The 15,405-nt window shown below is 31.3% G+C and overlaps 1 protein-coding gene across 1 annotated transcript in view; it reads right to left on the reverse strand.

Moving 5' to 3' along the window:
* Positions 1-2,995: 2,995 nt before the first annotated feature.
* The window catches only part of LOC129231214 (WD repeat-containing protein 11-like), an 84,637-nt gene continuing 72,227 nt past the window's right edge, over positions 2,996-15,405 (reverse strand). The window contains exons 24-26 of the mRNA XM_054865470.1: positions 11,545-11,625; positions 5,202-5,346; positions 2,996-3,447 (exon numbers count right to left, since the gene is read on the reverse strand). Of these exons, the coding sequence (XP_054721445.1) occupies positions 3,308-3,447; positions 5,202-5,346; positions 11,545-11,625 (366 nt within the window). The 3' untranslated portion in view covers positions 2,996-3,307. The remainder of the gene's footprint in view (positions 3,448-5,201; positions 5,347-11,544; positions 11,626-15,405) is intronic.

Consider the following 15,405-nt stretch of genomic DNA (forward strand, 5'->3'; position numbering starts at 1 on the left):
AATTATATGTTTTTTAAATTGGTCTCTGAAGAGTCTAATACGCCTAAACCTATACCGATTATACGTTTTTTTCATTTGTACGCTTTTTTCATACAGTCCCTTCAAAAACGTATAAACGGTGCTTAAACGGTTGCAGTATAGTAAAAAATGTTAAATATTTTGTTTCAATTTTAAAGTTTATTTCTGAAGAAAATGCGTGTTTTTTTGCAAAAGGGATGATATCCACTGTTTTACATCAAAAGAGAATATATCCAAAATAAAATTGGCAATTTAGGTCTGATAAAAATTAAGAAGAATTCCTAGACCTATGCCAATAGTCACTTGTTATTCTACCAAAACATTGTGAAAAATTCGAAATTCCAACAATGTTTGTGAGTAAAAACGTTTTTTTTTTCGCTTTGTCAAAAAAAAAAAAAAAGTTAAACTTTTGCATGTGTGAAATGTTTTATCCATGCTCAGTGTATTAATTTAGGTGACCCACGCGTATACTATATATTGTTTGTAATTTTTTATACCTGATGTCTTTTTCTGTCATGCCCTTTGTTTTTCAAGTTATCGTATTGACATATTTTTTCTATTATTACAATATGACTAATACTTTTCTTATTAATCTTAACTGTATGTAAGTTTGATGAAATGCAAAAGTTGAGAGTTCATGGAAATAAGTTTGAATTTTTATTTATTGGCTGTCATTTGTTAAAGAGATGACTATTTTTTTAATGAATTACTGCTGATCTAGCAAAAACATATCTTAAATAAGGATCAAGTGTCATTTGTTAAAGAGATGACTATTTTTTAATGAATTACTGCTGATCTAGCAAAAACATATCTTAAATAAGGATCAAGTGTAAGTTCATTATACATACTCTTAGAAACGATTTTGGCAAATTCTTTAGTTTATGGTATATATGTCTGAATTTTTAAAGCTTTTTCAGCTATGCTTTGAAAACTCCTTTAAGTTGCGACAATTTTCTTTTTTTTTTTTTTTTCAATATTTGCTATTTTACTCTGTTAATAGGAAAATAATAACTTTTTTGAAGTCCAGATGATTGCCATTTGTACTTTGAATTCTTTTTGTAATAATACAATATATTTTTTTAATGCTAATATATTGTTTTTAATGTGCATTTCTTTAAAACATTTAATTTGTGATATTGTATGCTCAGATTTCCTAAACCACATATATCACAGCAAAGCATTTATTATTATACATTAAGTATTTAAATTGTTTAAATTTTAAAAAAATGATTTACTTCAAGAAGCAAACAGGAAAACTTTTTTACTTTGACCAAAAAACTGTTTCTAATTCAAATTATATCACTCAAAATCAGACAATTTCTCTGGATAATTCTACTTGAAATTAACATATCAGTATATTTGTGCTTTCTTTTTAAAAATAAAATGAGTTCTGTATAAAGAATGGATCCTTTTTCATTTCTTTGTTACATTGTAATCTGCAACATCTAATGTGTCAATTTGATGATCATGTACCTTCCAGCTGCTTCCGTATTTAGGAAAGCACCGGCATGATTCTTAGTGTTACGGCTTTCTATTCTTCGGAGTCTCAGTGAGGGCTATTTGGAGTGGGAATGGTACATTCTGGCTTGAAGCGCTTGATTAGTGATTTGAGCCAAACTTTGAAATTAGGTTGTGCACTGAGTATATTGTAGGTACTCATTTTTTTCAGAATTTTAATCTCTACAAGTATCTCTACAAGTAGTCTCTACTACAATCTCTACAAGAATGTATGGCCATTGTAAGGGTAATTTTTGAGCTATTGTTATCTTAATGAAAAAACAAGTATTTTTTGTCACTAATTTGGGTGCAACGGCTAAAACTCACTCAGCAGAAGGGGGGACTTTGTATGGTCGTTCCAGACCCATAGAGCATAGATTAAAGCAATTTCCAACTTTACACCAATTACTTCCGTATTTAACTTTTTTTTCACTCCCTAACCACAGGCCTAAACACAAAATCTGCAGGTACAATCAGAAACACCCCCAAATACAGGTGTCACAGCAAAACTTGCCAAAATGGACTACAAGATGGCTCAAATGGATTTTGGTAGCCTATACTATGTATGTACATTTATATGTACAGATATCACGAAAACAGGCAAAATTCAGAGGTTATTGAAATCTATGCCTAGATTGAAATTTAAGAGGAAAATTTTAATTGAATGTAATACTTCATTTACTTGCTACAAGGAGTAAGGACAGTGCTCTTCATTTAAGGAAAAAGTGAATAAATAATAAATAGTAACTATATAATAGTAAATAATAAATAGTATAATAATTAAAATAAATAAAAAAAAACCCAAAATTAACTAATTTTCAGTTCTATGAAATTTAACACATAATAACTTTGAAAAAACAAAATTAGTAAATTCAGCTTAGTTATTGAAGAACTAAAAATTTAGTTTTTAGTTATCAATGAAATTGCGGAAAAATATGTCTTTTAATCTCAGTTTTACATTAGAGGTTTACAGAACCAGAAAAAGATTTAAATTAAATGTACAAATAGAAACTATTGCCAAAGAATAAAGCATTGTAAGATAATGAATATCATAAAATTGATGCAACAGAGTATGAAAATAAAAATAATAATAAAAATACCTTTTTCCTACCTAAATCTGTAACAGTTTTCTTACATTTTTACTGTGATTTGAAAAATATTATTGAATGAGGAAAAGTGGCATTTAGTGGAAAGATGCCAAAACCTAAATTACCAAACTAGAAATTGTGAAATGCAATTAAAACGTTTTGCTTCAACTATCAGTTTTTTTCCTCCAACAATCCATAGCACTCAACTGACTAATATTTATTTAGCCTATTTCACTCATTCAACAAAAAACTTGCTCGCTGAAATTATTTAAATACTTTTTGAAAAAAATATGAAATTTAATTTCTTAACTCTATCTAAATTCTTCAAAATAAATTGTATTTAAAGGTATTTATCAAGTTATATAACAAAGAAGAAAGAAGGGCTGGTTTTTAAACAAAAATTTATTAAATCTTTTCAAGTACAAAATATGCTACTTTTCTTCATAAAATAATAATTTTTGATGACACTTAATGTAAATCACCAGCAAATGCAAAAGAGTCATTATTTGCTTCCTTATAGTCTTGTATGAAAATCTTTTAACTCTGATTATAAACTATTTACATATATATATATATTATCTTCCTTCAAAGGACATCTTTCATCAGTACTTCTAAATCATTCATGGAATATGCAGATGGCAAGATGTCAAATTGCAGATATGTTAAGGTACAGATAGAAGAAACTGTTACTTGGGAAACAGTTTTCAGGAGATAACTTCCACTGCTGGTGGTGGCTGGTCATCGGCATCTGATCCCAACTTGAAATAATGGATGGCAGATGAACGGTTTTTGACAGACAACAGGTATTTTGAATAATCCATAAAAACAGCCTCTATGTCTGAACTTAAAACAAGTTAAGAGAAGAACTGTATGAAGATATTATGAAGCTTGCTTTATAAAATTTTACAAGTACATGTTTTGTCCATATAGACCCAATAACTTCAAAAAAAAAGAATGAAAAAATAACATCCAAATATATTTCAACTGCATTTCAGTAGATTAAGTTAAACCTGAAATGGTGTTGGAAGGAATGGTTTGCAACAAAAATTGATAATTGGCACATTTGTACACGTGACTAAAGAAATATTCTTTTATCACTGTATTTTTAAGTTTTTTTTTTTCACAAGCAATGATTTGAATGAGGTGTTTTGTAATTGGTGCTTTTACTACTATCAAAACCTGAGAGTTATCTAAAGTGCATTGAAAATCCATCAGGCCTAAAAATGCTGTTCTTTGCAAATGTTACAAACTGGCAATTTTTGTCACACCTCAATCGTTCCACTAGCTTTTATGGTTTTTCAATACACTGATCCACTCGTGCAAGGAAAAAATTTGGTGTTGCCATTTGAAAATTTTCAGAAGATTTTCTCACGGTAATTGTAACTGTGAATTCTGTGCCTTTAAATATCACAACAATCTCATGCACATACCTTGAAACAACTCAGGCATAAATTTTGTTCCAATTCTTCGAGCGGATATAATTAGAAAAAATTCTGATTGCTAGTCACACCAGCAGTATGGAAACAGACTTATATCATCGTCATTCTCATTTGAACAGCAATTTTGGTGAGTGAACAATTTTTGTGCCCTGCTAGTGGGCAATATATTTTTGTTTCTTTGAAAAATTGCTACACTTAACAGAGGAACTAAAGGAGGAACCCGAAACCATGCTTAACTCAGTTTGCAAACTTTTTGACTTATGTCACCACTATTATTCTAACTGGCCCAGTTGAAGCACAGAACTAAAGCAGATACACACAAAAAATAAAAACAGAATTAAATCATTCATTGATGGGGTGATAAGAAGTTTTTTTAACAGGAAATGTCCCAAATTCAGAATTTTTAGGACTTGGAAAAGTCAAATTTGAAATCGGCTAAGCTTCAAGTCATTACTGCTTTGCTTGAAACAAACCCAATCTACTTTCTCTCTACAAATCTGTCCACAAGTTATTTACATCTGGTGCAGTTTGTCAATATTATAAAAATGGATATTTCAGAAGAAATTTTTCGAAATAGGTAGGGCGGAGGGGGGGGGGGGCTTTCCTCACCATAAAAAATGTTACTTGCTAATGCTTCGAGTATTTATACATTTTTGAGATTGTTATGATAAACATGCTTGTTATTTTGCACGATTTCATGATTTTAGACTTATCAATCATTTGGCTTTTAACTTACAAACAGATATCAGTTATTGTCCCTAAAGTTTACCATTGGAGTCATTTGATAATATCATCTAACATAAAAATGGGCTTTCTAATGACATCTTTTTAAAAAAAGTGGGACATGGGAAAAACCACAGAAATATTAAAGCAGAGCATAGAAAAAGAATTGCATACAAAAAAAGTAGCAAGTACATAGAATCAGGAAATAATATCTAGCAAACATAGAATATACATCATACTGATCCTCCAAAAAAAAAAAAACAACAGCCTTGTTTATGCAGGCCTTTTACACACTAGGAAAAGAAGTAATGTTTCAACTGACATCTATTCTTTTGATATTATTAAAATAAAATTTTGATAAGAGCTGTGTTTACATTAAAATTAATCAAAACATAATGCGAAATCACAAGGTCAGGACAAGTATTAAAAAGGATATTGTTGGTGGCATCTTTCCGAAGGAGTCCGAATTCAAGACAAGCTTGTAGGAAAAGCGCAGCTCGTTCCACTCTTTGGGTACTATGCAAGATTCGTACCACATCCCAAAACTCAAACAGGGATAGCAGCATTAGTATTCCTCTCGCCTAAAGATATCATAAAAAACTTATGAGGTTTTAACACAACAAATACTAACCAAATACTGAAAAGTAAGTCCAGTATTATTTAATTACATGAAATAAAAATATTAGCAATGCTTTTAATCCAGTCAACTGAAAAAATAGATTTCAGGCATTTTGCAATATTTCAAAACTACTTTCACAAAGTCCAAAATCCTCTATCCTTATTTCATTTATATTCTTTGTTCAAGAGAGTTTCCTGTTACTAACACAAAGTTAATTTAACAGGGTTCCCAATCACTTTCAGAGATTAGCTTCCCTAACTTTTTCAGGGTTTGAAGAAAAGAAGAAAATTCCATGGAAATTCAGACTTGATTTTTGAATTTGTGGCTTCCTTTTATGGAATTGTCTGTAAACAGATGTTTTTCTTGAATTTTAAAAAGCAATTTGGTGTTTAGAACTCTTTTTGTGGCTGTTGATAGCTTCTTTGCCCAAAAAAATATAAATTAAAAGTTTTGCAGCACGTTTGCTTAGCATGAACTAACACTAAAATGCTTCAAAATTTGGAATGCCCAGAGTAGCTATATGTTTTTGTTAGTTCATTCCAATTACAAATTGCTACCTTAAAAATCAACTCCAATAAATTTATAAGAACATAACAACCTACTTTAAATGTTGAAGAAATTTATGATGGAAAAGAGAAAGTCTTTTCTAGGTCAGTTTTCATGATTTTCTAGGTTGTTGACGTCATTTTTGATATTTCCTGACAATTCCAGGTTTTCTCTGTTATTTGGGATTTCTAATTTAAATATAGAAACTATGTTTTTTACTAACACAAAGCTTATCCAAGTATGCTTTACAAACATTCATTTTAATGTATCTACATGCATAAACCATTAAACAGTTAGGTCAATATGAACAAAAAGGCAGGATAGCAACGTACTGTGTAATGTATGTTTTCGCATATACAGTGAAACCTCAATAAGTAGTCGACCGGTTAAGTGGTCACTCCGTTTAAGTGGTCGTTTTTCTTTGGTCCCGAAAAGGTCTCATTCACAGTAATGTAAAATGATCCTCCTTTACTGGTCACCAAATAAAATTTTTCCTGGTTAACAAGTCACTCAAAAATTGTTTTCTAAAATTCCTTTTCCTTATTGGATCTTAGAAAATAGTGTCAGACTTAGTTAAAAGGCTGTTTGACAGTCATTTTTCCTTGAAATTTTGATCCTCCGTTCTGGTCGTTCAAAGCATACTTCTTGCTGTGATTCTGCCGAGTGCCAAGAGTATGAATCAAACTCCTTTCAGCAAGACATACAAAATCTACTACCTGGAGAAAATTAGTCAGTATTTAACATCCGTTCAAGGAACTACAAACACAGAATTTAAAGCTTGATGTAAGTTAGAAGAGATCATTCTTTTCCGTAAGCAACAACTTCATGAGTCAACATTGAAGGATTGTATTAATGTATTGTAACTACATTAAAATAAGTTGTTGTTATTTAGTAATGTATAAGTAAGAGAAAATGAAACAAAGTAACTATCATTAGTATTTTCCCCCCTTTTTAATATTTCCACTAATTTATAGACATTGATTACATAAGCTATTGTTTTTCTCACAGAATTCTACTGCTATTCATGAATATTTGTAAGGCATTTTTTTTCTTCCTTAATTTCCCACTCCGCATAAGTAGTCACTTTGCATAAGTGGTCAAAAATTTTTGGTCCCTTCAGTGACAACTTATAACGAGGTTTAACTGTATTCAGAACTCTAAATACAATCAGCTGAGAGCTTGATAGTAAGGTAGTTTTAAAATCTCCAATTCTTTTATGAAATTGCTTCTAGTTAATTTTTCCTTCAGAAAAGAAAAAAAAACAGATATCATACATTACTGTGTAGGATGTTAAGTATTTACTGCATAACACATAAGAAAGTTAGGCATCATACACTTAAAAGTACACACAACTAGTTTATTTAAATTCCTCTTTTGCTTCAGCACAACTGATCCGAACTGTTCTGCCATGGGCAGGTAAAGGGCAGAAACTGCCAACTTTGATTTTTTTTTTTTTTTTTGTATTTTATCATCTATTGCATGTCAGCTTTATTGTTGTACTGTTAATATGAAATTCAAATTTTGTTTCTTCAACTAATCCCGAACACTCATTTCTGCAGATACTGCCATTTATCAGTCCATGGGGGGGGGGGGGGGAGAGAAGTGTTGTTTTTAAAAATTAGCAAATATTTTTTCTGAATTTAAATTTAAAAAAAAATCTTGAAAAATACAAAGTGTTTTTAGTGGTAAAACTACTACTTCTGTAAAAAATAAAACATACATAAAGCCAGGATTATCCTTGGAAAACTATTCTCTATTGTCTAATTGAAAAACTACTACAGTATAATCTTGATACATAGAAAAACTTGTTACAACAAAAGATTACTTTCACACTTGATTTTGCATATTTATCTAATGTTTTTTTTTAACTCTTATGTCAAAGAGTTTTATTCAAAACCATGCTATTAGAACATTTTTCAAAGTAAAAACAAAACCTTTTGGATAAAATCAGTTAAAATTCAGTTTGTTTTGCTGAATCAAGGTATGTTTCCAAGAATCTCTCAGGCCCTTCAATATTTCCCTGAAGGATTAGGAACGATTTAAATAAGCCTATATCTGCAAATTCTTTGACTTTTTACAGCCAAGTAGTGTCGAGAAATAAAAGTTCTGTGAAGCTAAAGAAACCATCAGAATTGAACAAACATTCTCAAGACAGTTCACTTGACTTTTCCACCCTTTTTGCTTTCCTACAAAAGGGAAGATGAACCAAAACCCCCTCAAACAATGGAAATTATAGAATTCTACACATTTAAAACTGGGAGAAAGCAATTAAAGAGATTTTTGCTGTGATTACGGTGTCTATTACGAAAAGAAATACCTCACGGTCGCTTCAGCTAAAACTGGCTCTCAATGATTGTTCATCTTTGGCATCATAACAAGGGGGGCGGGAGAGGGCTGCACCCTAGTCTAATGGTTAATATTCCTGTGGGAAGGAACATGAAATGCTTGGGGAAAAATTTAAAGCGCTGCTTTTTGCCATTACTTTTCAAAATAGAAAAGTTGGTTGAAGAACAATTTCCAAAAAGATGTCACCAGGCCAAAAGGCTGGGTTTTTACTGAATTTCCAACAATGTAAGTTCACTGAATCATACTAACTCTTTTCAATTAAACATAGCTACTTCTGACTCATTTAAAAAACAAAAATTATTCAACTGCCATTACATATTCTTATCTATCCTAAGTTGAAAAATATTATCCTTATATATTATTTCTGTAGCCTGTTTTTGTTTCTATGTGAGATCTTCCTCAATTCTTGATCGGTTTCTTTGATTTGCATCTTATTTTACAATTTATTGTGTAGGCTATTGACGAAAAATAGACCCACGGTCTAAAAATAGTTTTTTTGGTCAAAAAATCTGTTTTGAAGAACCAGAATGAGATTTTCCTTTAAATTTATAACTTTAACTTGCACCGTGACCGACGGAGCTGAACAGCTCGATCGACAGAGCATTCAACTGGTAACCAGAAGAATGTGTGTTCAGGCCCAGCTCCGGACAATCTGCATCAAAAAATTAGAGAAATATCACACTTACATGAACACTTAATAACAATACATAAAAGATATGAGGTAATAGAATACATGAGATGGAAAAGCTCCCTGTTGTTATGAGAACTTTATGCAAGTTGGAGTTTTATTAATTCTTAATTGTAAGGCTTTTTTTTTTTTTTTTGTTTGTTTTTAAAGCTTTGGTTCCAGTCAAAAAAAGAGCATAATATAAACGAAAATATAAGTATCAGGTTTTAGATTTCAGACTAAAATGGAATAGTATTTTGTTCAGAAAAAAAAAAAACTGTACATTGAAATAGAGATTCTTCTAATGAGTTTTTGACCCTTTGTACAAATAAAAAAATTACTACCTCAAATTGAAATTACGCTTTTCAGTAAAAACTAGGAATATTTTTTTAGAATACGAAGTGAAACATTAAAATTATCAACAACTTGACGCCTCTTGCTGTTGCAAAACTTTGATGCAGACTGTAGTTCTTATGCAGATTTTTTTTTAACGCAAAACTTTAATACAATTTTCCAATTTTTTGCGTCCTTTTCGGCGAAGAAAAAAATGACAATTAACCTGTTTTTTATTATTTTTTTAAAAATAAAACTTAAAAGCACTGGACGGTTGCTTGTTGTTGTTCTGTTAAATTGATATGTTTTTCGGAGGAGCGCTCGACTATAAACTAGCTGAACTTGGGGCCCACCCAAGCTGTCCAGCATTATAGCTAATTTAGATTAATATTATGCATTACATGTACCTAACATACAATAGATAACACATGTAAGGCAATAAAATAAATACAACGGGAATGCTACTTGGCGTTTCGACTCCTATATACAGGCTACAGTTATTATTCAGTCAATTGGACTATTAATCGTAAGGTGTTCTTTCTTTCTTTCTTTTTTTTTTTTTTTTTAAAGCTTTGACTCCGTTCAGACCACTAAGCATAATGTAAGCATAAAAAAAGTATTAGATTTACCTCAAGGGAATCCTTTTTGTGCAGGAAAACATTTTCATTGTATGCTGAAAAGTAGATTTTTCTAAAAGCAGTGTTTGGACTTTTGTATAAATGAAAAAATACTATGCCAAATTAAAATTACGAGTTTCACCCAGTAAACTTCTAACTATTTATTCGAATACGATGTAAAACATTAAAATTATTATCAACTTCATTAGTGAGATCTCATTAACTACTAATTTTCTTTCGGGGGTTGGGAAGGGGGAATGCATTTTGTCTATGTTCAATTAATTAACAAAAAATTAAACTTAAAAAATTACACTTAAAAATGAACTCAGTTCAACTGGTTTTGGTTTTGAATTTTAAATGTTCGATTAAAAGAAAGGCATGTACTGACATTCAAGCCCTAACGGTTAAAGCAGCCTGTTATGCAAAATTGTATCAATTTTCAAAAATAAAAACACTTATTTTCAATCTAATATATTATTTCTCTAGAATGTTTGTTTCTATTGCTACGTGAGATCTTCTTCATTTCTTGATCAATTTCCATGTTTTACGAATAATTTTAAGGGTATCATGCTGGCTAATGACAAAACATAAACGCATGATCATTTTTTTTTTTTAAATTACACATTGGTTCAATGAATGGCATTCGAAAACGAAGGTGCAACTGCTCGGTTGGTTGGAGTGTTGTGCTGTTAATCAGAATGGCGGCAGTTTGAATCCTGGTCAATAATTATATGTTTAATATTTCTTTTTTTCCATCAGATGCGCACATAGGCAGAACTGTATTTGCCACAACCTGTTTTTTCACAAGCACAAATACTGCTTTTTCACGAGTTACTCAGTCACACTTTTAATGATATTTATGTTTGCATTGAAAATACGTGCAACCAATTTTTTTTATATTCTTCTTTATAATGTTCTTTCTTTGAAATTTTTAACGAGCGAAATGCCACATGAAAAGATTCAAAGTATAGTGCGGAGTTCCGCACGGATCGCCTAGTTTCACATATTGTGTTTTTACCTGTGAAGCTCAGTGGCTCAGTGGTAGCGATTTGCACTCCCACGCCACAGGCCAGGGTTCTATTCTCGGGTTGGCATGGTTGACTAAGTCGTTCATCCCTTCAGTGGGCCGATAAAATGAGTACCAAGCACGCTTGGGAACCATACACTGGGGGGATCCGCATTAGTCTGACCACCTAACTGGGACATCTGCCTTGCACCCCAGAGCCCCTGGTCAGGAAAACTGAGATGGGCACAGTAGGCCTTGGCCCTGGCGGGCTATCATGCCACATGGTTTGGTTAGTTCGGTTTTTACTTGAAATTTGTATTTTGGTTATGACCTTGTTAACTCAAAAACTGGAGAAAAAAGATTTTCCCCTTTAATTTTGGATGTCAAGAGTACACTCATTATACAAGCAAACATTAAGATAAAAAATACTGACAGTAAGAACAATATTTCATCGCCTCAGAGCAACAGTAAGATATCTAATCCCAGAAATAACACTAAGATATCTTACTGTTGCTCTAAGGCGACGATTCAAAAATACAAATTCCCGAACACATTGAATTCATTGCACAGGAAAAAGCAATGCATTGAAAAGCTCAGTTTTATTACATGATGATATTAAAAGTGTTTAATAATATTTGAGCTCACTTTTTGATCCACTGCAGCTGAACACATATGGTCTACCCAACGTTTCAATATTTCTCGACTTTCATTTTCTGAAAGAGCAGCCTAAAACATGAAACAATATATTAATCAAAAACACATATTTAGAAACAAAAGAAGCAGATTTATTACATTAAATAAAAGCATATATTTAAATTTTAAAGTAATTTTGTGTATTTAGAGAGAAAAAATCTTTGTTTTCTTCTTATAATTTTCTTTTTTATATCTAGTACACCAAATGTGATCAAATTTCACAAAATCTACTTATTTAAAGTAAGCAGAATCATGCACTTTTCAACTCTAGTAAGCAGCAAATTTTATGTTCAAAAAAGCATTCTCATGTTTTGCACTCTTGAAAAAATTATTCAGTTGATTTGTTGCTCTATTTAGGAACTTTCATATTACCCTTTAAAAAAATTGTGTGCAGCTCGCAAATCTATTTAAATAAACCCGCCCCTCCCCTCCCTCCCACACACAAAAAATAATTTACTACTTCATTTAGTTTTTACTATTTAAGAGCTAATTTATGTTTTTGAATTTCTAGAATTATGTGTCACAAAGATACAGTGCAAACACACACACACATGTTATATATATATACATATATATATATATATATATACACAGTCGGACCTCCATATATCAAAGTAGCAAATTGCCGTAAAAAAGATTCAATATATAGAAACAATCTTAGTTTTTATGTATAAAAATGAATGTTTGTCTGTATGTCATCCATGAACTCAAAAACTACCCGGAAGATTTGGCTGAAACTTTCACCGTTTGTTATTTTTGGTACTGGGAATGTCTATGGACCAGTTTGAAAAAATCCGATCGATAGTTCCTTTTTTATTCCAATTTAAGTCACAATCCATTGGATAAATACGAATAAAATTATCGGCTGCAGAAATTAATTCGCGTGAAAGATCTCATTGATAAGAAGTTAGCTGTTGCCATTTTTCTTGAGTTTGAACAAATAAATTCTTTCTTTATTGTTTTATGGCTTTTCATGCAACGAGGGGATTTAAAACTTTTTCTATTTGATATTTTTAGCGATTGATTGATCTTGCAAACTGCGTGAGTACAAAATTTGAGTAAAGTCACGGCTTCACTTGATACCTGGACCGATTATTATGAAAATTGCTATATATATATATATATATATATATATATATATATATGTATTTTTCCACGGAGAAGGTGCATAATATGCTCATTGAAGCCACTCGCCACCAGGTGGCACTGCAGAGTAGCAACTTCTGCCCCGTTCAACCGATTGTCATGAAAATCAGTATAATGATGTATTTTATTGTTGGCGTAGCAACGCGCGTCGGGTACAGCTAGTTTATCATAAAAATCTCCTAAATCATTAAAATTAAAGCTAGTTTATGCCAACTGTAATGCTGTTCCATGTTTTTTGAGTGAGTTTTCTGTAAGTTTAAGTGCTTCTATTAAGACTTTCTGATTTCTCATAATAGCAAGAACTCTGCTTGCGGAACTACTAATTTTACCAGAAATGACATATATCTTTTCACCTTCATACATCTTCATTCTTCGGCAATTCCACTTCATCCGCAACATTACGGGATTTTTGTTTTGACAATGCAATCGAGAGAAAAATAAAAAATAAATTTACTTAACTTGCATGATTTTCACTGAAGCTAAAAGGACTAGGAATAATGATTAACAGACAATAAGGATAACTTGAAACTGATTTTACTGTATTGCTGGTTGCAACTAAGATTTGAAATAAATTTGAGGGAATTTAAGAACTCCAGAAGGGAAAATGACTTATCTACACACTCCTCAACCCAAGATTCCTTGTGAATTTTGTAGCAATTTTTAGTGAAAATAATTTTCTCCCCTAACCTTCATTTTTCATGAGACAAACAGTCTAAAATGGAAAAAAAATCCCCAAATTACTCGAAAAAAATTTCGCGATATACAGAGATTTTTTTGATACATAGAAACAATTTTTCTATGTAATGGACATGAAAATTTGCTGGGATTTCGATAAGTAGAAAATTTCGATATGTGGAGGCTCGTTATAAGGAGGTTCGACTGTATATAATTTTATTTTGTTAATATGTTATTTATTTTATGTTATTTTATTTTGTTAATATGTTATTTATTTTATGTTATTTTATTTTGTTAATATGTTATTTATTTTGTTATTATGTAATGGACATGAAAATTTGTTGGGACTTTGATAAATAGAAAATTTCGATATGTGGAAGTTCGATATATGGAGATTTGACTGTATATAATTTTGTTAATATAAAATTTATACAAACAAAAAAGGTATAAAATATCCCATTCACAACTTAAATTAAGAGCTTACAGAGCATGTACAAAAATTTTAAAGTATAATTTTTACCTTTCAGAAATACTAGAGCATAATACTGCTGACAGTTTTTTAAGCAAAAAGAAGAATGGGCTAGATCTTTGCTTAAATGATTAAATAGGTCTAGGCACTGGTAGTCATAAAATATCAGAAAATTGCATCGAGACAATCAAAAGTCATTTCCTACCCTTTGCACAACTTTTACGTAGCTAACAATGCAAATTTCAATGAGGTAATGTCAGCACATATACCTCTTGCACCAAAACAAGTTGGTTCAGTTTGAAAAGTAATTATGTTTTTGAACGAGCAGCAAGTAGCCTAAACCGAAGCCTAATGGAAACTGCTTGGATCTTTACAAGTCATAAAGTTCACTAAATGACTCCCGATACTCCTCTACTGAGAAACGTACACGAGATTCAAAAGGAAGTACTTTGCTGCATAACAAATCAAAAATACTCCAAAACTTTATCAAATTAATGGATGATTGTATTTATGAATTAGTAAACAGAAAAAAAACCACTAGGTCTTTAAATTGTGTATTTTGTATCTCTTTAATGATATTTGTCTATTTTGTCTAAGTCTTTCAATTGCAGTTATTTTAAATTTTTTTCTTACTAGCAGCATTGCCCGGTTTTGCATGGTCTACCTTGATAATAAAGTTAGGTCAAGTAATTATTTCAGGTAGAAAGAACCATTTAATGCCCTTCTTGGGCCCTAAAATTCAAATTCGAACGGTTCCGGACTTTTTTTGCCTTCAAAAACCCCCTTATGTTCCTTCTGGGGTGCCCAAGTACCTCCTTGCCAAATCTGGTTCAGATCCGACGAAAACTGTGGATTTGTATGGGGAACATGCACACTAGGCTGGTTCAAAAAAACTTTTTTCCAGCTAGAGTCCAGGACATCCCCTATTTTTTTTAACACTTACTAATAGTATTATGCTGTAAAAATTTTAGCTTCTTACTCAAACTTTAAGGCGGTGCTCAATGACGCTTTAATTTAACATTAGCCGTAGCATAGAAAAGGCCACAAATTTAGAAACATTTTATTTCCCCAGCTGTTTTTTTTTGTAAATGTTTTATTGCAATGTATAAGCATATTTCTAGTGTATATTACAATATGTAGCATTGTTTTTTCAGTTCGAAGTATTTTTTTAACCGTCCTCCCCATACTACTGAAGTTTGGGGGAGGTGGTTGAGCACCTTCTTTCAGTTGAAATAGGAAGCTAAAATTCTTCCAGTATATTGCTATCCACAAGTATAAAAATATTGAGGGGTGTCCCGGTATCTAGGAGAAACTTTTTTTACATGCATTTTTGAACCACCCTAATGCACACATATAAATATATATATTCTTTGTTTTATTTATATAGATAAAATATAAAAGGTCATAATTCAAATTCTCAGATTGGTGCAGAAAGTACAATGTAACACAAAATATATGTGAACAAGTTTGCCAGGATTTGCTAAATGATTTAGAACAAAACCGACAACTATCAGAACAAAATA

The sequence above is a fragment of the Uloborus diversus genome, chromosome 10, assembly GCF_026930045.1.
Source record: "Uloborus diversus isolate 005 chromosome 10, Udiv.v.3.1, whole genome shotgun sequence".
In the NCBI taxonomy this organism is placed as follows: Eukaryota; Metazoa; Arthropoda; class Arachnida; order Araneae; family Uloboridae; genus Uloborus; species Uloborus diversus.